We start from the raw sequence: 22,522 nt of genomic DNA, 5'->3' as shown, positions 1-22,522 counted from the left end.
ATCTGCTCAGTTGTGAGCTCCTGTAAGCTTAACGTGATTTAGGCTCTCGACAGATTTGTCTGATGCATCTCCCCTACTATGATAAGGCTGTACCCAAACATATCAGATTTTTGCCTACCGTGGAAACCTTGAAAAGGAACACTTCTTGTGACAAGCGTACAATCTGCTATAAGCCTTGCTCCAGCATACCGCTGTATGACTAGCTGTACCCTGACCTACTGTATCCTCACCCATCCCTTGTAGATTGTTTGTGCGCCCTCACGGGCAGGGTCCTCTCTCCTCTTGTATCAGTCGATGAGTCACCAATGGTGACTCCTTTTCACATGTAAAGCGCCACAGAATAAATGTCGGTGTAATAGTAATAATAATTATAGTACTTGTACTCTGGGTCAATTGATGGCACTTTCCATGTGTCTACCCCTAATTTAATGTGTTTTGGCACCTTTTGGGCCCATTCTATGGTGTTGTGTATGCGTTTTTTTTGTCCTCCCATTGAATCCTATGGCGTTCAGTAACGTTCGACGAACGTTCGACGAATAAATCGGCGAATATTGCAAATTTGGCAATCGTAATCCGAATCAAATATTGAAACACTCGCTCATATCTAGTGATAACTGTATGCACCGAAGAACGGTGACCTGCTGGTGGATTCTTGACAATGATTATTAATTGCAAATTCTGCCAGTGGTAAGTAGGATGCCCAATCCTCCTGATTTTCGGAGCTGAAACACCTGAGGTAGGTCTCCAAATTGTGATTGACACGCTCGGCCTGACCATTCGACTGAGGGTGGAAGATAAAGGAAAAGGACAACTACACCCCCAGTCGAGAACAGAATGCCTTCCAGAACTTGGAAAAAAACTGGGTCCCACGATAAGTCTCAAAAACAGGTGAGTAAACCAAACTATCGTCCAGATAGTCAACCACAAACCTTCCAATCAAATGATGGAAAATATCTTTCATGAAATGCTGGAATACCAACCAGGAAGCATCTGTCTTGCCTAGGACTGAAATGTTTAGCTAATTGGAGATATGACAGGTTCTTATGGTCAGTAATAACAATAGGATGGACAGCCCTCTCCAACCAATGTCGCCATTCCTCGAACGCCAATTTGATCACCAAAAGTTCCCTATTACCCATGTCATCATTTCTCTCAGCCGAAGACAATGTTTTAGAAAAAAAGGCGCATGGACGCCATTTACCAGGGGACGAACCCTGAGACAACACAGCCCCAAACTCGACATCCAACGCATCAACCTCCACAGTAAAGGGTTGAGAAACATCGGGTTGACTGAGTATTGGTGCAGTGGCAAAACGATTCTTTAAGGAAGAAAAAGCCTGGAGGGAAGTGTCCAACCATTTGGAAAAATCAGAACCCTTCTTAGTCATGTCAGTAAGGGGTTTCACAATAACAGAGGAATTTTGGATGAATTTCCGGTAAAAATTAGTAAAGCCCAGAAAACGTTGTAGAGACTTCAGGTTCTTGGAACATTCCCAGTCAAGGACCGCACGGATCTTTCCTGGATCCATCTGAAAACCCGAAGATGACAACAAGAACCCCAAAAACTGCACCTCCTGAACAGCGAAAACTAATTTTTCCAGTTTGGCATAAAATTTGTTATCCCTTAATATCTGGAGCACTTGCTTAACATGCTCCCAATGAGTCTCAAAATCAGGTGAGTAACCAAAATATCGTCAAGATAGACCACCACAAACCTCCCCATCAAATGATGGAAAATACACTGCTCAAGAAAATAAAGGGAACACTCAAATAACACATCCTAGATCTGAATGAATTAAATATTCTCATTGAATACTTTGTTCTGTGCAAAGTTGAATGTACTGACAACAAAATCACACAAAAATCATCAATGGAAATCAAATTTATTAACCAATGGAGGCCTGGATTTAGAGTCACCCCCAAAATTAAAGTGGAAAGACACACTACAGGCTGATCCAACTTTGAAGTAATGTCCTTAAAACGAGTCAAAATGAGGCTCAGTATTGTGTGTGGGCCTCCACATGCCTGTATGACCTCCCTACAATGCCTGGGCATGCTCCTGATGAGGTTGCGGATGGTCTCCTGTGGGATCTCCTCCCAGACCTGGACGAAAGCATCTGCCAACTCCTGGACAGTCTGTGGTGCAACGTGACATTGGTGGACGGATTGAGACATGATGTCCCAGATGTGCTCAATCGGATTCAGGTCTGGGAAACGGGTGGGCGAGTCCATAGCTTCAATGCCTTCATCTTGCAGGAACTGCTGACACACTCCAGGCACACGAGGTCTGCCATTGTCCTGCATTAGGAGGAACCCAGGGCCAACCGCACCAGCATATAGTCTCACAAGGGGTCTGAGGATCTCGGTACCTAATAGCAGTAAGGCTACCTCTGATGAGCACATGGAGGGCTGTGCGGCCCTCCAAAGAAATGCCACCCCACACCATTACTGACCCACTGCCAAACTGGTCATGCTGAAGGATGTTGCAGGCAGCAGATCGCTTTTCACAGTGTCTCCAGACTCTGTCACGTCTGTCACATGTGCTCAGTGTGAACCTGCTTTCATCTGTGAAGAGCACAGGGCGCGAGTGACGACTTTGCCAATCCTGGTATTCTGTGGCAAATGTCAAGCTTCCTGCACGGTGTTGGGCTGTGAGCACAACCCTTATCTGTGTACGTAGGGCCCTCATACCACTCTCATGGAGTCAGTTTCTAACCATTTGTGCAGACACATGCACATTTGTGGCCTGCTGGAGGTCATTTTGCAGGGCTCTGGCAGTGCTCCTCCTGTTCCTCCTTGCATAAAGGCAGAGGTAGCAGTCCTGCTGCTGGGTTGTTGCCCTCCTACAGCCCCCTTCACATCTCCTGGTGTACTGGCCTGTCTCCTGGTAGCACCTCCAGCCTCTGGACACTACGCTGACAGACACAGCAAACCTTCTTGCCACAGCTCGCATTGATGTGCCATCCTGGATGAGCTGCACTACCTGAGCAACTTCTGTGGGTTGTAGAGTCCGTCTCATGCTACCACGAGTGTGAATGCACAACCAACATTCAAAAGTGACCAAAACATCAGCCAAAACGCATTGGTACTGAGATGTGGTCTATGGTTCCCACCGGCAGAACTACTCCTTTATTGAGGGTGTCTTGATAATTGCCAATAATTTCCATCATTTGTCTATTCCATTTGCACAATAGCATGTGAAATTGATTGTCAATCAGTGTTGCTTCCTAAGTGGACAGTTTGATTTCACAGAAGTTTGATTCACTTGGAGTTATATTCTGTTGTTTAAGTGTTCCCTTTATTTTTTTGAGCAGTGTATAATTTATGAAATGCTGGGATACTGCAGGTTCATTGGTCAAACCAAAAAGCATAACCAGACTCTCGAAATGTCCTTCCGGGGTATTGAAAGCTGTTTTCCATTAGTTCTCTTCTCTGATTCTAACCAGATTGTAGGCTCCCCTTAAATCCAACTTGGAGAATATTTTAGCTCCTACATCCTGGCTGAGCAAATCAGGAATCATAGGAAGAGGGTATGCAACACGGATGATAATTTGATTTAATTCCTGGAAATCTCAACAGGGACGTAGACCGCCATCTTTTTTCTTCACAAAGAAGAACTCTGCCACCACGGGCGAAGATGAGTGTCTGATATGTCCCTTCTCCAGACTTTCCGCAATGAAATCCTTCATGGCTTGTCTCTCAGAGCCATAAAGCCATAAAGATTATACAGTCTGGATTTCAGTAGTTTAGCTCCAGGAATCAGGTTAATAGGACAGTCATAAGCACGATGAGGAGGCAAATCCCGACACTCCCTCTCAGAAAAAACGTCCTTAAAACCAGACATAAAAGCAGGTAATAGCAGTAGCAAGAGACAGTAGCAAGGGAAATATTTACACAGTTCTCATGTCAGTAATCTCCCCATTCAATAATCTCCCCAGTTTGCCAATCCACCAACAGATTATATTTAACAAGCCAAGGAATACCAAACAATTGGTGTGGGAAGATTGTCCATAACATAGCAAGGAATTATTTCACAATGAACTGACCCCACCCTCAGTTTTACATTATGTGCAATATGAGTAAATGCTTTCTATGCAAGTGGCGCAGAGTCATTGGCAAAGATGGAAATAGGTTTAGCTAAAGCACAGCAAGCAAGACCATGAGTTTTCACAAACTCAGCATCAACCATGCTGACTCTGACTCCACTGTCAACAAACACAGAAATTTTCTCGATTTTGCTCTCTAGTACCACCTCTGCTGACACGTCAAAGCGGGGACTGCAGGTTGGTAACAAATGCACCCCTTGTTTATCCAACTTCAGGCTACCAAGAGTTAATCGAGTCTCCTCTTGTTTAGGAATTGCAGGACAGGTCTCAACATAATGTCCCTTTTTCCCACAAAAAAAGCATACGCCTTTTTTCCTGCGAATCTCCAGGGAGATGTATGATGTAGAGACACCCCCTAACTGCATGGGTTCTGCCAACCAGTACTGGCTCAAACCCAGACTGCTCTCCCAGCAGAGGTACACAACCCCGACAAGAATGCCCCGGAGAAGGTGGTCTCACCCGTCTATCCCGAAGGCATCTATCAAGACAATGGACAACGACATGGCAGCCTCCAAGGACAGAGGGGTTTCATATACTGCCAAGGCATCTTTCAACCATTCAGTAAGCCACTCACAAAATTGACTTCTAAGGGCTGAGTCATTCCATTTGGAATCCGTTGTCCTTCTACAGAATTCAGAACTGTACGTTTCCACTGACTGATTCCCCTGCTGAAGGCGACGTAGCCTAGACTCAGCCAAGGCGAGTGGGTCAGGGTCATCATAGATGAGGGCCAGAGCCCCAAAAAAGTCATCCAAAGACTGGAGACAAACCGAGTCCTGCGGTAAAGAAACCGCCCACGACTGATGATCTCCCTGCAGTAGAGAGATCACAATACCAACCCGTTGCTCTTCATTTCCGGAGGAGTAAGGACGAAGTTTAAAATACAGTTTGCAGGCCTCCTTAAATACAAAAAACTTGTCCCTACCTCCTGAAAACCTGTCTGGGAGGGCAACCTTGGGTTCAGGCTGGGCAGGCCTACCTGCAGATACCCCCACATTAGCGACCGGTAGCCACTGAAGATGCTGCTGAACCTCACAGCGGAGGTCATTCACCTCCAGGGACAGACAGGGGAACTGCTCTGTGAGCTCTTCAGCAGTACCCATACCAATGGAGAAAGGAAAAAAAAAAGGTCCACGCCCAAAAACACACAGAGGGAAAAAAGGGTGTCAGTTTTTTTTTTTTTTTTTTCAAAATGTGCTCGGCCAGCGATAATGTCACGCAAGGTGTGGGAAAGACTTAGTGCAACACAAAGGGAAGAGGGAAAGGGAGCCCAGACTCTAGGGAAAGGGGGGAAGTGGAGACCTCCTAGGTTGATCTAGCATCATCGTGTCTACTCTACCGTCCCTGTATTGGCTCTTCACCAATCGCTGCATGACTCGTCCTGTCTTTCCCTCGTGTAAGGCTAAGGCTAGGGAAGGGAGGAGATGAGAACTAGTCTATCTCCACTAAACACTATAGACAAGAGGGGTGGACAAACAGGGGGACATCGCTTAGCTTTAGATGAACTCCAAACAAGCTCCAGAGAGGATGAAGTACTGCTCTTGCCAAAGCCTTCATAAGTAGTAATGAATATCGCCGGCACCTCCCTCTGAAACACAGCAGATGTTTATACACCCAGGCAGGGTGTTAATTAGCCAGAGGAAGATAGCTGCTGGGTCCTAGAGACAGCCTCTAAGATGATGTGTGTAATGACAAAAGTAGAAATCTCCTGCAACCAACTGCAGGGCGACTGACTGTCACTTCTGACACACCCGAGACAGTCACATAGGGAGTTCTCACACTGCTTATAGGACTTCACAGCAGAGACAGTAGACTTTGTAAAGTAAGTACAGAATATCCTGGTCTCCTCCATATCAGGCTAAGTAGATGTGAAATTCTCCGCTATATTCCCCAGCAGGATTGATCAAATAACAGTCCTTGATGTTGCTACGTACAAAAAAAACTTATTTTCAGGACTGATCCAAAGCTATTCTAGATTCTACAATATTACTATATTACTTCTCTTATCTGCAATTTGTGTACGGATGAGCTATCTCACTAGGGATAGCATTTTACAGGCATCTAGTCAGGGATTATTGCCTTATAATACTTGCTGCTGCAACCAAACAATAAAAAATTTCTATTCTATTCACTATTAATACCGCAATTAGCTGCATTTAATATAGGGACAGGTGCTAGGAATCATCTGCTGTAAAAGAGTGTTCATTCTGGTCACATTCATCTCTTACAATGTCTATAACTTGATCATTTTTTGTTCAAAATCTCTAACATATTTGTGATTTTTATGGTGATCTGTTCTGTAGGGATTGCACTCACTTTAGTGCGATGGGAGGCAGCAGGAGGCATGTTCCTTTAAATGTCCATAACAGTTTATTTGCTTCATAAACCGGTCAAAAACAAAATGCAAACAAACAGCCTTTAGTGTAGGCAAAAAGTAAGAAATCAGTCCTTTGAGTAAGTCTCTGGTTAGCCAGCGCTGTGGTCACACAGGCAGGTAGGCATCCAGTACATGGCCCAGTCTGGAGACAACCAAACACTGGAGGCCTTCTCCCTCCAGACACACAGACCATGTGCCAAACAACAGCTTCCATTATATAGGCTGTTAACCACACCCAGAGGTGAGGTATGTGGGTAGCTGGACCCCCCATCTCTCCAAGCTACCCGTAATCCCAATCCCAGGTGCACCAAACAATCCCCTTAGTGCTTACGTGCTCTAGAGAAACACTCTACATCACAGAGGACAGCCATCTCTGTGATACATACTTCCCATCGACTATGAGACCATTAGCCACCTTACAGTACTCAAAAATTCATCAAAGCAGACAAAATTAACTGATTTAATGTGTCCATTCACAGTTTCTCTGTAGCATCTGCATGTAAGAGGTACTGGTGGGAGATTTTACGCTACTGGAATTGGAATTACCACTTCAGAACTCTCCGGTGCTTTGTTTCTATCAATTTCTGGGTGGTTCTTGAAGTATGTTTGGGGTCATTGTCCTGCTGAAAAACCCATGACCTAGGATGCAAACCAATCTTTCTAACATTGGGCACTACATTGCAACCCAAAATCCTTTGGGAATCTTCTTATTTCATTATGCTTTACACACAGTCAAGGCACCTAGTGCCTTTATTGGTAGGTCTCATTCCATTTACAGTATACAGTTGAATGATGTGCTTTAAAAGAAAAGCTCTTTCTTGGTCTTATCTGTCCTGCTGGCCCTCAAAAAATAGTGGAGGCCACCTGCTAGCCCTCCATGTTTCAAACTTTACAGAATATATACGAAAAAGAAAATTTGACCACCTTAGATGGACACATATTGCAGGAGCAATATACGGCTATGCAATGCATAGCCGGCTGCTGGCCCTTCAAAAATGCTAGTGAAAGATGGCTGCTGGCCCTCTAAAACTGTTGTGAGGGCCGGCTGCTAACCCTCTAAAATTTGAGTGACGGCCGCCGAATGGCCCTCTGACAATAGTGAAAGCCACCTGCTAGCCCTCTAACAATAGTAAGGGCCGACTGCTGGCCCTCTAATAATAGTAAGTGCTGCCTGATGGCCCTCTACAAATAGTGAAGGCTGCCTAATGACCCGGAAAAAAAAGGGACTTTCAGAGTCCCTTCTTCATAAATTAAATGGGATGTATCTGATCATGTCTCACACAACTCATGGCCAAATAAGCTATTAAAATGTTAAAATTACATTTACTGGTGAATGTTTCTTTCACCGTTGAAAGAAATGCAAATGTGCAAAAATGCAGTAAAAACACTATGTGTGAACATAGCCCAAGGTGTGGGGGAGCATTTTTTTCCTTGTATTTATTTTGCCTTATATACAAGTTATTATCCTGGAAAGAATGTTTCTTAACATTCTTTCCATTAAAATCCATTGTATCTTTGGTTTTGTATGTTTTATTATCAGTCAGTAAAAGTGATGTAATACTATGAAAACATTGTTCGCAGCAGCTGCTTCCAGGAGACTTCCCCATGCTGTTCCCAAACCATTTCAACATTGTTTCCATCAATGTGAGCAATTTTTAGACCCCTCCAGATCTTCAGGGGTTGGGTGGGGGCCACTGGAAAATTGATTGAATTTCCCATTGACTTCCATTATACTCGCTACTCAGGTCGAGGACCTGGGCATTACGATTTGCTTGACTTGAGTAACAAGTACCCAGCATTTTAGTGCTTGCTCATCACTACTAGAAGCTAAAGATAATTATAAACAGTCATTAATGGAAGGCTGGCAAGCAAATTGAATAGAACATTAGTATTCAAAACAATCATTAGATGATGATATGAACTTACAAAATTACATTTATACTACTAGATAGTATATAATATTGCAGAAGAGCTGTATATCTAATACAGCAAAATAGTTATACAGTAATATATTTGTAAGTTGAATCACTTTTTATTTCTTGAGCATAATATAATAAAATGGGATTGCTAAAAGTGGTTAAGCTTTACAACAGATATGAAATGAAAAAGGGAAGCATCATACGGATAGTAAATTCTGCTAATCTTACTAATATATTAATACTGATGTATGATACATATAATTATTAGTGATGGGCGAGCACTAAAATAAATGCTTGGGTGCTCGCTGCTTGGGTTGAGCAAACTGGAATGCTCGGGTGCTCAGACCAAGCAACGAGCCCAATGTAAGTCTATGAGAAATTCAAGCATTTTTCCGGAGACTCCCCCCCCCGGCGATCTGCTGAGGACGTTGGTACGGTGGTCAAGGTACTTCCTCACTATCTTCCCAAACCTTGGACTCCTTGTGAGAGTACGCAGCACCTCAGGGCCTGTAAGATAGGAGGGTCTGAGAAAACTGTCCCAGAACTTTGACAGTGTTCCCCTGCCTCTGCTGGATTGGAGTTGTGTCTCTCTTGCCTGTACCCCTTTGGTTGTCCAATGAACTGTGACCTCTGCCGCCAGCGTTTTCAGATGGGAATTTTTCTAATAATTCCGGAACAAGGGCCTTCTGGTATTACCCCATTTTAGTAGACCTGTCCACCTTGGGAATAAGAGGTAGAAAGTTCTCCTTGTAGTGTGGGTCTAGAAGTGTCACCAACCAGTAATCACTGTCACCCAAAATTTTGAGAATGCGACGGTATGACAGTTGTGTAGGTAGTACCGTCTATAGCGCATGAAACTAGCTCCTCAGCCCACTTAGTCGGGTGCTCTGCTGCCATGTGCCTGATCATGCTGGTGGTGGTCAGGCTGGTAGTTTTGCTACCCCTGCTGATGCTGGCCTGGCAGGTGGTGCAAATGGCCTTTTTGGGGTTATCGGCATAGTCTTTAAAAAACAACCAGACTCGGGAAGACCTAACAGTTGCACTGGCAACTTCTGTCGTGTTCATGTTACGGGGATCGGTTGCCCGCCTTCCATCTGTGACCACCACACTGCTTCTTCCAGCCTGTTGTGGTGCAACACCTCCCTCCTCCTGTGTGCTGCTGTCCTCGCTATGTATGTCCCCCTGCCAGGTTGGGTCAGTTACTACATCATCCACCTCCACCACCTAGTCTTCCACTTCCGCACCCTGGTCCTCCTTCTGACTTTCTGGCAATTGTGTCTCATCATCGTCCACCTCTTGTGACAGTTTCCCACCGTCGCCTTTGTGTGACAGTGGCTGCTCAAATATTTGGTCATCACTACATGTGATCTCCTCTTGCCCCGCTTGAAGTGCGAGAGGCCCGAATCTATAAATGGAAAAGTGAACAGCTCTTTGGAGGGTCCAAGTATGGGATCAGTTGTCTCCGGGCACTAAGCATGGTGGAAGGAAGGAGGATCAGGGTGAGGAATATGCTGTCCAGACTCACGGCTACTGAGACTTGACCGTGTGGAAGACAGGGTGGTGGTGGTGGTAGCTAAGTGACTGGAAGCATTATCTGCTATCCAACCAATAACCTTTTCACACTGCTCTGTGTTCAATAGTGGTGTTCTGCGGTCCCCTATTAATTGGGACAGGAATGTCGAGCGAGAAGATGTGGGTATTTGTTGTGGCACAATTTTAGCTAGCCCACGGCCTCAGCCACGTCCTGTGCATGCACCATCATCACCATCATGTTCACTTCCCCGTCCCTTGCCATGCGCCTTGTCCATTGTAAACGGAGGACAATATTTTCCACATTCACTACAAATGGCTGGATTTGAACCGCAGTGATATGTGATATGTGTGTTGGAAAACTACAGTTTTAAATACCTGGCCTATAGGTAACTATTTTAACAGCGAATTGGTGTCAATATCTTCGCTAACACACTGCAACAAAATTTCAATGGAGGCCAGAAATGGCAGAATTCTCAGCGCACTTATATGTGATGAATGTGATGGACAAACCACAGTTTTAAATAGCTGGATTTTTAGCACTGTAGTATGGAAAGGATCTGGCTGTATTCTGCAGTGCCAACAAGCAGATGGAGCAGAAAAAAGGTGTTCTCTGGATTGCTTTTTAAGCAAATAATCAGGATTAAGATAAAAAAAAAATATTCCTAGCACCTGACACCTGGGGCTATTTCTAGAAATATCTGTAAAAGCACCAGCAGACAGAACTGGAATGGACCCTCTTGCTATATGCACTGCAGTCTGCCACATACACTGCCTGCCTGCCTAGCACTGATATTTCTGCAGCTGGATTAGTCCTCAGAAGGACTGTTAGTTGCGATGGATTTTTGTATAATATATGGTGGTATATCTACATTAACTAAGAAACAAGCAAATCTCTCCCTAGCTCAGCAGTACCTCTCCCTACACTGCCTGATTCTGGAGTAGACTGTGACGAGCATGTCGGCGCCAAGTCTGATATAGACCTGATGATGCTGTGCTGTCAGCCAATCACTGTAATGCCACAAGCAACATTGCTGTGGGATTACAGTGTGTAGCAGACAATCCCTGCATGTTCATTGGACAGAGCGCCAAACATGCAGAGAGGGGACCCGAGCTCCCGCCGAGCAACCCCGGAAATACTCGGTGAGCTCCGAGCATGTCGAGCAGTGAGATGCTCGGGCGAGTACCGAGCAGTAGCAAGCATGCTCGCTCATCACTAATAATTATGTTTTTCTTTCATAGACACATTTTGGATCAACCCTCAGTACCGTATTACACTACAAGCTCCAGATGGTGACGCCAGTGAGAAGTGTTCTATCGTTGTGTCTGTTATCCAAAAGGATCGAAGGAAGATAAAAATTAGGGCTCGAGCTTACATTAAAATCGGCTTCTATATATATAAGGTTGTTATTACTTTAATAACATAATTAATACTCAAATTTGTCAACTTTGAGGGATGAGCTCCAAGAGGCCATTCCACATCCCCTCCATGTCCCCTCCACCCAACTTTCCCCCTGAATTTGCATGATTAATTTTTTCCATCAAATTATTTCAGCGTCATGTAGAAGAGAATGTCCAGAAGTGCTGCTTTAAGAATAGTTGGCAGCCCTAAAAGATTTGCCAACTAAATCGGGAGTCTGGAAAGTCTCCCCTTTTTTTGCAGGGGTGTTGAGGAAAGAACACAAAATGTATTTGTTGGGGTATATTTCCTGCAAAGCCTAAGAAGGTGGAGAATGGCATGGGAAAATCAAGCAGATAGCATTGACTTTAAGAGTATGCTCACATGCAATGTTTTTTTGCAGCCATTTTTTTCTGGAAATAAGAAGCTGCAATTTATAATACCAGCCATACAGTGGTGGCCAAAAGTATTGGCACCCCTGCAATTCTGTCAGATAATACTCAGTTTCTTCCTGAAAATGATTGCAATCACAAATTCTTTGATATTATTATCTTCATTTAATTTGCTTGCAAGGAAAAAACACAAAAGAGAATGAAGCAAAAATCAAATCATTGATCATTTCACACAAAACTCCAAAAATGGGCCAGACAAAAGTATTGGCACCCTCAGCCTAATACTTGGTTGCACAACCTTTAGCCAAAATAACTGCGAACAACCGCTTCCGGTAACCATCAATGAGTTTCTTACAATGCTCTGCTGGAATTGTAGACCATTCTTCTTTGGCAAACTGCTCCAGGTCCCTGATATTTGAAGGGTGCCTTCTCCAAACTGCCATATTGAGATCTCTCCACAGGTGTTCTATGGGATTCAGGTCTGGACTCATTGCTGGCCACCTTAGAAGTCTCCAGTGCTTTCTCTCAAACCGTTTTATAGTGCTTTTGGAAGTGTGTTTTGGGTCATTGTCCTGCTGGAAGACCCATGACCTCTGAGGGAGACCCAGCTTTCTCACACTGGGCCCTACATTATGCTGCAAAATTTGTTGGTAGTCTTCAGACTTCATAATGCCATGCACACGGTCGAGCAGTCCAGTGCCAGAGGCAGCAAAGCAACCCCAAAACATCAGGGAACCTCCGCCATGTTTGACTGTAGGGACCGTGTTCTTTTCTTTGAATGCCTCTTTTTTCCTGTACACTCTATGTTGATGCTTTTTCCCAAAAAGCTCTACTTTTGTCTCATCTGACCAGAGAACATTTTTCCAAAACGTTTTAGGCTTTCTCAGGTAAGTTTTGGCAAACTCCAGCCTGGCTTTTTTATGTCTCGGGGTAAGAAGTGGGGTCTTCCTGGGTATCCTACCATACAGTCCCTTTTCATTCAGACGCCGACGGATAGTATGGGTTGACACTGTTGTACCCTCGGACTGCAAGGCAGCTTGAACTTGTTTGGATGTTAGTCGAGGTTCTTTATCCACCATCTGCACAATCTTGCGTTGAAATCTCTCGTCAATTTTTCTTTTCCGTCCACATCTAGGGAGGTTAGCCACAGTGCCATGGGCTTTAAACTTCTTGATGACACTGCGCACGGAAGACACAGGAACATTCAGGTCTTTGGAAATGGACTTGTAGCCTTGAGATTGCTCATGCTTCCTCACAATTTGGTTTCTCAAGTCCTCAGACAGTTCTTTGGTCTTCTTTCTTTTCTCTGTTCTATAGTAAAAATCGCGCTATCGGTAGTGAAAAAGAGATCAGGAGAAGAGTACTATTATTTTATAAAAATAAGATTTATTTGTTTGGATGCTAGCAATAAAAACTTAATAAAATACAGGATTTAATACAGGATTTAAAAGACGAGTGTAGACAACAATATTTCGATTGGGGTAAAAGAACTAATGGTATACAAGGTGTAATAAATAGTAAAATCCAGCGGTTAATCTGGTGTGGTAAAATGCCTGTGGTGGCTTGGTACCTGGAAAGAAGAGGAGTTTGGTTAGGACTATTGTTCTCTAGTATTGGATATGCTTAGCTGGCTGTGGATCTGTTACTCACCAGGTATCAGTGTGCACTAGGGCTGTGGTCCGTCAGGATTCTTAGAGTGGGGCGTGGTCCTGAACGCTTTGTTATGCTCCTGGAGATTTAATGATATGGGGTTAGTGCTGTTAGCTCTGGGTAGGTAGATAGTGGGGTTAGCAACTTACCCACGGAGGAGCTGTTCTGCTTTTGGAGATTGCTTGTTAGCACTCCCTCAGTGGGGGGTGCAGCAGGAGGCTCTGGATTGTATCTCACTTTGTTGCAGAGATGTGACAGGGGGGCTTTTTGATTGCCAGTAGGCGTAGTAACGCTTGAGGATACTCAATGTCCTGTATATAGATATGGAGGAAGGGTTAGGAACTGAGGAATACAGGAATAGTCCACAGTGTGGTAAACCTAGATGTTTACCTGTGTGTGATTATCAGTAATCCAGGGGTGCAACAGGAGGCTCTGGATTGTATCTGTCTCTGAGCAGAGATGTAGTAGGAGGCTACTGGTTGCCGGGTGATAGGGGGCGTTGTGGCACTCAAGGATAATTGATGTCCTGTATATAGATGGGGAGGGAGAGTTAGGAGCTGAGGTATACAAACAATAAGCCACAATACAAGTAAGCCCGGTTGATTACCTTGTTTAGGGTCCAGGTGTGAAATGGTCAGTCACCTTCTTTATCTGTGGCTGAAGGCCTAAATCAAGGGAAGGTGTTCAGGAGGTTCTGCAAGAGGGTTCAGCCTAGTGGTAGGTGCAGCAGGAGGCTCTGGCTGAGTAATTTACTGGCTAAGTAGCAGTGGGTCTTGTCCCTGGACGCTGAGGTGCAGCAGGGGACCGGCTGCAAATGTGGCAGGAGGCCTGGTCTGGATAAGTATATTCAAGTAGGTGGAAGGCTTTGGTGGCAGGCTGTGTAGTAGATATCCGGGCAAGGTCTATGGTTGTGGAGTCCGGTTTTCAGGCACGGTCCCTACTCGTGTGGAGTCAGGCAGGCCGCGTTCCTGGAATCCTGTCGGTAATAAAGAGGTGAGTATGTGTGATTTTGGTCCTTGTGGTGGCGTGTGTCATAAGCGGTGGGGTCCGTGGCCCAGAGTACTTACGGTCCGTAGTCCTGCGGAGATGTCAAGGAGTTGTGGGGCCCGGGGCGAGAGCGGGGTCCCGGCCGGTGACCGCCGCTACTCGCGGGCTTCCGGGTAAGTGGAGCAGGAGAGGAGGGGCGGAGAAGGTGAGGGGGCGCGTTCTTTGGAAGCGCGCGAGAGGCAGAGAGACGCGCTGACACGTGGTGTGCAGCGTGTATTGAGGACGGATGCCTGTGGGCGCCTTCTCTGCTGGGTCAGTCAATTCCAACGCGTTTCGACAGCTGACGGCTGTCTTCATCAGGGATAGTCTGGCCCAGTAGGTGGAGTCCTTTATATACCTGTCTATAATGACGTCATGGCAACGGTCCGCTGTTGGTGGCGTTGTCATGGTAACTATCAGTCGTTGAAAGCAAATAGCTCAATTTCGCTGTTAAGACCCCATGGTCTCAAGGTGTTTAATTTAAAAATCCACTCGCTTTCTTTTCTTGACATATGTTTGATAAAATCACCCTGTCTCCAATGTTTGTGAACTGTTTGTATGCCTATCACTTTAATTCCTTTGATGGATCCTTTATGTTTGTCCGCAAAATGCTTTGACAGGGGGTGGCCCATGTATTTATTTTTAATATTCCTCAGATGTTCATTAATTCTAGTGCCCATTGCTCTTTTAGTCCGGCCTATATACATTTTTTCGCAAGGGCACATTAGTCCATAGATAACCCCCGTAGTGGTACATGTGACAAAGTCTGTGATGGGATATGACTCTTTGCGGTGATTGACAGTGTGTGATTTGGCTGGTTTCAGGGTTTTGCATATTTTGCATTTTTGGCATGGAAAGAACCCTGTAATTTTTTGTTGAAAAGGTGTGACTGTTTTTTTTGTGATGATATTATTTTTTACGGTGGGGGCTATGAGTGATCCTAGGTTCCGTGCTTTCCTGAATATGAGCCTGGGCCTATTGGGTATTTGATCGCCAATGATTTTGTCGTCCTTTAGTGTATGCCAGTGTTTTTCCACAATTTTTTTAAAAATATGCGTATTGGCGGAGTAAGGGGTAATGATGGGCATGATTATATTGGGATTGGGATTGGTTCGTGTTGATTTTGTGGTGTTTGTATCAGTTAAGAGGTTTTGTCTTGGTATTGCAGCTATTTTTTCTTTAGTATTTTTAAGAAACTGAGCATTATATCCTTTTTCCAAGAATTTTTCCGTGAGTGAATCTGCCTCATTGTTGAAGTCTTCCTGTTTGGAGCAGTTCCTATGGAGGCGCAGGTATTGGCTGCGGGGGACATTAAGTAGCCAGTTTGGAAGATGGCAACTGTCTAGCGGAATATAGCCATTGGCATCAGTGGGTTTGTGGTATGTACGAGTCTGAATGGAATTGTTTTCGATATAAATATTGAGATCTAGAAAGTTGATTGCAGTGGAGCTAGTGGTAGATGTGAATTCTAAAAAGAATTCATTTTTGTTTAGTTCCTGTATAAATAGATCCAGGGAGGGTTTGTCGCCTGACCAGATGAATAATATGTCATCAATGAATCTCCGCCATAGGACCAGGTTCGCATGTAGTTTGCCTCCAGGATAAATGACTAGGGATTCCCACCTGCCAACATAGAGGTTGGCATAGCTGGGTGCGAACCTAGTGCCCATGGCGGTGCCCCACTGCTGGGAGTAGTAGTCCCCCTCGTAGAGAAAGTAATTATGTGTTAAGATGAAGGACATGCAGTCTATAATGAATGTACTTTGTTCTGAAGGCATTATTTGTTCGAGAAAATGGAGGGAGGCTTCACATCCTTTGGTATGTTGGATGTTTGTGTATAGTGACGTTATATCCATGGTTCCTAGGATATAGTGGTTATCCCATGGGGTGTTGTTGAGTATGCGGATAGCATGTTTGCTATCTTTTAAATGGGATGGGAGTGTTGGGACCAACTCCTGTAGGTGGTGATCTACTAGTCTGGAGAGATTTGATGTCAGGCATTGAATACCGGAGATGATGGGTCTTCCTGGAGGGTTATTAATGTTTTTATGGATTTTTGGTAAGTGGTAAAAGGCGGCTAGTCTGGGGTGTTGAATATTAACATAATCAAATTCATTTTTATTGATGTAACCATTTTGGAGTCCTTTTAAGGTTAGGTTCCGTAGTTCCTTTTGGTAATGGTTGGTTGGATTAGAGGGGAGGATCTGATAGGTTCTAGAGTCGCCCAAGAGTCTAAGTGATTCCTTGTGATAGTATTCTTGATCCAGAATAACTATGCCACCTCCTTTGTCAGCTGGTCGGATTATTATTTCATTATTTATTTGTAATTGTTTCATGGCGCGAACTTCTAGTTTGGTGAGGTTATTCTTGTATTTGGTGCATTGTTTGTTATTGATTCTGCGGATATCATCTGTAACGTTTTTTTCAAAGGTATTGAAGGCCTCTGAATACTCTTGAAGAGGGTGGAAGTTAGATTTGTTTTTAAGTATAGTGTGTCTGAATTTTGGTGATTCCTCTGAGCAGAGTGTCTCTGGGGCGTGTTCCTTCTTCATATAGTATTTCTTTATAGCCAGTTGTCGCATGAATTTTTTTATACCTATATACGCTTGGAATTTGTCGAGTTGTGTTGCTGGGGCATATTTTAGGCCTTTATTAAGGACTGCAGTTTCATTCTGTGTCAGTTGATATTTGCTTAGATTATAGATGGACTTGTGTCCATTTATTTCTTTGGGTGGATCTTAATCCACTAGACCAACCTACCCCGCTTAGCACGCATAATAGATTCTCACCCTTACTTATTATTCCTCAGTTCCTAACCCTTCCTCCATATCTATATACAGGACATTGAGTATCCTCAAGCGTTACTACGCCTACTGGCAATCAAAAAGCCCCCCTGTCACATCTCTGCAACAAAGTGAGATACAATCCAGAGCCTCCTGCTGCACCCCCCACTGAGGGAGTGCTAACAAGCAATCTCCAAAAGCAGAACAGCTCCTCCGTGGGTAAGTTGCTAACCCCACTATCTACCTACCCAGAGCTAACAGCACTAACCCCATATCATTAAATCTCCAGGAGCATAACAAAGCGTTCAGGACCACGCCCCACTCTAAGAATCCTGAGGGACCACAGCCCTAGTGCACACTGATACCTGGTGAGTAACAGATCCACAGCCAGCTAAGCATATCCAATACTAGAGAACAATAGTCCTAACCAAACTCCTCTTCTTTCCAGGTACCAAGCCACCACAGGCATTTTACCACACCAGATTAACCGCTGGATTTTACTATTTATTACACCTTGTATACCATTAGTTCTTTTACCCCAATCGAAATATTGTCGTCTACACTCGTCTTTTAAATCCTGTATTAAATCCTGTATTTTATTAAGTTTTTATTGCTAGCATCCAAACAAATAAATCTTATTTTTATAAAATAATAGTACTCTTCTCCTGATCTCTTTTTCACTACCGATAGCGCGATTTTTACTATAGAACAGTTATTTTATTGTAGTGTATCTACTACGGACATTAGTGGTTCCCTGTCCACAATTATCGCTGCCATTGGTAGTAGTTAGCCTGATAAGCGCCTTTTACACATATAATACCTTCTTTCTTTTCTCCATGCTCAATGTGGTACACACAAGGACTCAGGACAGAGGTTGAGTCAACTTTAATCCATGTTAACTGGCTGCAAGTGTGATTTAGTTATTGCCAACACCGTTTAGGTGCCACAGGTAAGTTACAGGTGCTGTTAATTACACGAATTAGAGAAGCATCACATGATTTTTCAAACAGTGCCAATACTTTTGTCCACCCCCTTTTTTAGGTTTGGTGTGGAATTATATCCAATTTGGCTTTAGGACAATTTTTGTGTTTTTTCATTGAAGACAAATTAAATGAAGAATATAATACCAAAGAATTTGTGATTGCAATCATTTTCAGGAAGAAACTCAATATTATCTGACAGAATTGCAGGGGTGCCAATACTTTGGGCCACCACTGTAGGTATGAGATTTCAGAAATTTTTATTTATTTATTTTTTCTTCTTACCAGTGTTTTTATAAATCTGCAGAGTGTAATTTCTTTTAGCATTTTGCTGAGTTTTTGCATTTTTTTTTTTTACCCATACAAAGCAATGAGAGAGTGCAAAAAAGCAGCAAACAGGTTTGGATACATTTTGTATCATTTTTGGTGAATAAACTAACTTTCATTAAATATGTACTGTAGAATATGCACACATATGATTATACTCCATTTGCACTAAAATAACGCAGCAAAAAACGCACCAAAAACATGCGTAAAAAATGCTCTATGTGTACAAAGTCTATTAGTATCTTTTAAGGGTTTTTAGGGGATTCCGCTTGATTGACAACAAGAAATGCACTGAAGGCTATGCTATCTTTGAATTACCATACAGTATTTCTTGCGTGTTTAGTCAAACGGCCACACATATAGAATTAAAAAGAGAGCCAGCTCACCAACACTATTCCCTCTGTTCCCCTGGGTGCACAGTGCATGGCAGTATTTGAATAACTGTATCCAGTGCTAAAAGTCTAACATCACTAGTTGCAAAAGTGAAAAAAGTGATCCTTTTTTATTTCATAAGGGCAACAAGCTTGAGGCAATGCCCCGAGGCATGAAAAGAGAATGTGTGAAACATGTTGCCTTTGAGCTTGTTGCGCATATGTAACAAAAAAATTATTACTTTTTTCACTCTTGAAACTGGTGATGCTGGACTTTCTTCTATTACTAATGGCCACATGTAATACTTATTTTTACTTCTAGTTGACACTGTTGTAGAAATATATAGCCAGCAAGGTAGAATCAATAATAATAATAATTTTTATTTATATAGCGCCAACATATTCCGCAACGCTTTACAGTTAAGTAGGGACATGTACAGACAATATAAACAATACAATGTATCACATTTCAACAATTACAGGAGGAGTGAGGGTCCGGCTGCTCGCAAGCTTACAATCTATATGGAAATGGGGGGACACAATAGGTAGAACATGGTCATCAGCCAGTATCCGTCTATGGGCAGTTACCGTGTGCTATTTTGTGCATGGAAGATGTGGAGACAGATAAATAGGCAGCAGATTAAGATTAACATTTAGGAGGGAACAGGGGAGAGTTAGGTTGGTGAGTTGAGGTGGTAGGCTTGTCTAAACAGATGTTTTTAAAGCACGTTTGAACATGCGGGGGCTAGATATTAGTCTGATCGTTTGGGGCAGTGCATTTCAGAAAACTGGTGCGGCACGAGAGAAGTCTTGGAGACGGAGATGTGAGGTTCAGATTAAGGAGGATGTTAGTCTTAGATCAGTTGCAGAATGGAGGGCACGGGAGGGGTGATAGACAGAAATGAGGGATGAGATATAGGGCGGTGCAGAACTGTGGAGAGCTTTGTGGGTGAGAGAGATGAGTTTGTGTTGTATTCTGTGGTGAATGGGTAACCAGTGCAATGACTGGCATGGGGTAGAGGCGTCGGTGAAGCGGCTGGACAGAAATACGACCCTGGCTGCTGCATTCAGAATGGATTGGGGAGGAGAGAGTTTGTTTAGAGGGAGACCGATCAGTAGAGAGTTGCAGTAGTCCAGACGAGAGTGAATAAGAGCGACAGTAAGAGTTTTTGCAGTATCAAAGGTGAGAAAAGGTCGGATTCTGGAGATGTTTTTAAAGTGCAGGTGACATGAGCGAGTGAGTGATTGTATATGGGGAATAAATGAAAGTTGTGTGTTTAATATGACTCCAATGAGATCGTTGACAGTAAGGCTATGTTCTTACAGAGTTGTTTTGAGGCATTTTTAAAGCAGATTCCTCTTCTTTTCTCGCAGTGGTTAAAAAAAAAGGCTGAAAGAGTTTCCAACAACTCTTTCATTTAACTGTGAATAGTTTTAAAGTATATTCCATCAGAAACGACTTCAAGAAGTGACTTGAACTTTTTTTTTCTTAAAATTCCTTATAGCAACATTATAGTGGATTTCCATAAGAAACAAACTGGAGGAGTTCTCCAAAATCCTCTTCGAAAATGCTTCAAAAAAGTTTGGGAAAAATCTGCATCAAAATTCCTCAATTTGCGCTGTTTGAATATAGCCGAGAGTTATTGCCGTCGCCACTCTCGATCCAAAGCAATGAGGACAATCCTACTCATCTGTCATTCAGTAGAGAAAGAATTTTTATTTCTGTATATTCACTATTTGGTCTTTAAATTACAGCTTAGCCGTACAGATGAATTGCCTCTAGGGAAGGAGTTCTTTTTGAATAATCGATCTGTGGCGTCTGAAGCAAATTATGATAATAAATACCGCGAGGCCGTACAACGACTTGAGCTTTTTCCGGGGGATTATGTCATTGTGCCAGCGGCCAAGACTCCAGAAGAAGAAGCTCAATTTTACCTTCGTGTTTTCACTAAGAAACCAACCGGAGGACAGTGAGTACTTTATGCGGAAAAGACTTCTCTTACCTTGGAATATCTGTGATGACTTACATTGCGGCACTTCCTGTTCCGGATGTAACTTTTGACTTATTGTATGGATGGGAGGAAATCTCCTTTATTAGGAATTAAGGCACATGGACACCTTTGCATTTTATGGCTGATTCGTCTGCTGTACTTTTTTTTTTCAATTTAGGGAACCAGGACGCAGCACGCTGACCGATATATTTCAGGTAATATTGTTATTTCTTGTTGCTCTGGGCCTAATGCATCAAACTGTGATGAGAAAGAAGTGACCTCATTGAAATTTTGAAAGAAAATAGGAGATATTGTATGGCTATATAGAAATGGAGGAAGTCTGTGTGAAATCACCAGTGGATTATCTACTAGTACAGTCCTCCAGGGAGCTGATGGGTCGTCTAGACTGAATATACTCTGTGGACAGCGCTGCAGAATATGCTGGTGATATTACATGTTGGGAAATTAACATAATTTTTTTTTCTAAATAATTCCCAGCCTAAAATCACTCCAGAGACGGATTCTGCGTTTGACATTGTGAAAGATGAGGTATCTATCTATCTATCTATCTATCTATCTATCTATCTATCTATCTATCTATCTATCTATCTATCTATCATCTATCTATATATCATCTATCTATCTATCTATTGTTACGGATCCGGGTGGTGGAACCTCTGTGCTGCGGTGCAAGGAGGGACCAGAGGGGCGTAACTAGGTATCAACTTGGACCGACCAAGGCCGTACGGTGGCTCAATCGACTCCGTGACCAGGGAAGGACCGAGCAGAGGGACCAGGTGCTACTCTGGGACCCACCTTGTATGAGAGCAGGTGACTCCCATGGATCAGAAGGCAGGGACTGACCGGTACAGCAGATGAGCACGGCAGGCAGGCTGACGGCAGGTAACAAGCAGGAGCCTCCAGATAGGCTGGCTGGTAGGTACGGCAGGTAACAGGCAGGTGCTTCCAGGTAAGCGGGCTGGCAGGCACGGCAGGTAACAGGCAGGTGTTTCCAGGTAAGCAGGCTGGCAGGCACTGCAGGTAACAGGCAGGTGCTTCCAGGTAAGCAGGCGGGCAAGGCCCATAGACAGACTGGCGGACTGGACTGTAGACAGACTGTTGGGCTGGAGGGTAGACAAGCTGCAGGACAGGACTGCTAGTCAGGCTGGTGGACTGAACTTGTAGTCAGGCTAGCGGGCTGGACTAGTAGTCAGGCTGGCGGGCTGGACTGGTAGTCAGGCTGGCAGTGGGACCTGAGGGCTGAAGCAGAGTTTAACACACAAAGCTACAACCTTGTACAGGCACCTCCATTTTGGAGGAGGTGCCTTTTATACGAGAGGTCCTTCGGCCATTGGCCGGGGACTCCTTAGGATGGCACGCGCGGCCCCTTTAAGAGGGAGGGAGTGAGCACGCATGCGCCCTAAGCACAGTGCCCGGGAAGCTGAGCGTGCCGGCGGCAGCAGAAGCAGGAGCGCCGGAGGACACCAGGCGGGGAGCGCGGCGGTAAGAGGGACGGCGTCTCTGCCCCCTGACAGGCAGAGACGCCGTCCCTCTTACCGCCGATACTACAATACCCCCCCCTTTACATCCCCTCTTTTTTAGGCCTGAAAGAAATTTTTTAAGGAGAAGCGAGGCGTGGATGTTCTCCCTGGGTTCCCAAGTTCTCTCCTC

At 44.0% G+C, this 22,522-nt stretch overlaps 1 protein-coding gene and 2 long non-coding RNA genes across 4 annotated transcripts in view; 2 read left to right on the top strand and 1 right to left on the bottom strand.

Moving 5' to 3' along the window:
* Window positions 1–22,522, top strand: part of LOC141257389 (calpain-8-like) — a 290,925-nt gene that overhangs the window by 230,316 nt on the left and 38,087 nt on the right. For both annotated transcript variants that reach the window (XM_073671886.1, XM_073671885.1), the window contains 4 exons: window positions 11,175–11,335; window positions 20,616–20,830; window positions 21,030–21,066; window positions 21,350–21,400. In XM_073671886.1, coding sequence (XP_073527987.1) covers window positions 11,175–11,335; window positions 20,616–20,830; window positions 21,030–21,066; window positions 21,350–21,400 — 464 coding nt within the window. The remainder of the gene's footprint in view (window positions 1–11,174; window positions 11,336–20,615; window positions 20,831–21,029; window positions 21,067–21,349; window positions 21,401–22,522) is intronic.
* On the bottom strand, window positions 13,770–14,548 carry LOC141257392 (uncharacterized). The gene is made up of 3 exons (XR_012318059.1): window positions 14,441–14,548; window positions 13,981–14,349; window positions 13,770–13,899 (listed from the first exon to the last, which is right to left on the bottom strand). It is a non-coding gene; the product is annotated as an uncharacterized lncRNA (long non-coding RNA).
* Window positions 17,242–18,396, top strand: LOC141257393 (uncharacterized). Its single transcript, XR_012318060.1, has 4 exons — window positions 17,242–17,401; window positions 17,472–17,550; window positions 17,631–18,131; window positions 18,224–18,396. It is a non-coding gene; the product is annotated as an uncharacterized lncRNA (long non-coding RNA).

The sequence above is a fragment of the Phyllobates terribilis genome, unplaced genomic scaffold, assembly GCF_046119375.1.
Source record: "Phyllobates terribilis strain yellow unplaced genomic scaffold, ASM4611937v1 Scaffold_3__8_contigs__length_932513732, whole genome shotgun sequence".
In the NCBI taxonomy this organism is placed as follows: Eukaryota; Metazoa; Chordata; class Amphibia; order Anura; family Dendrobatidae; genus Phyllobates; species Phyllobates terribilis.
Note: the sequence above shows the minus strand (reverse complement) of the source record. Positions and strands in the feature narration are given on the sequence as shown.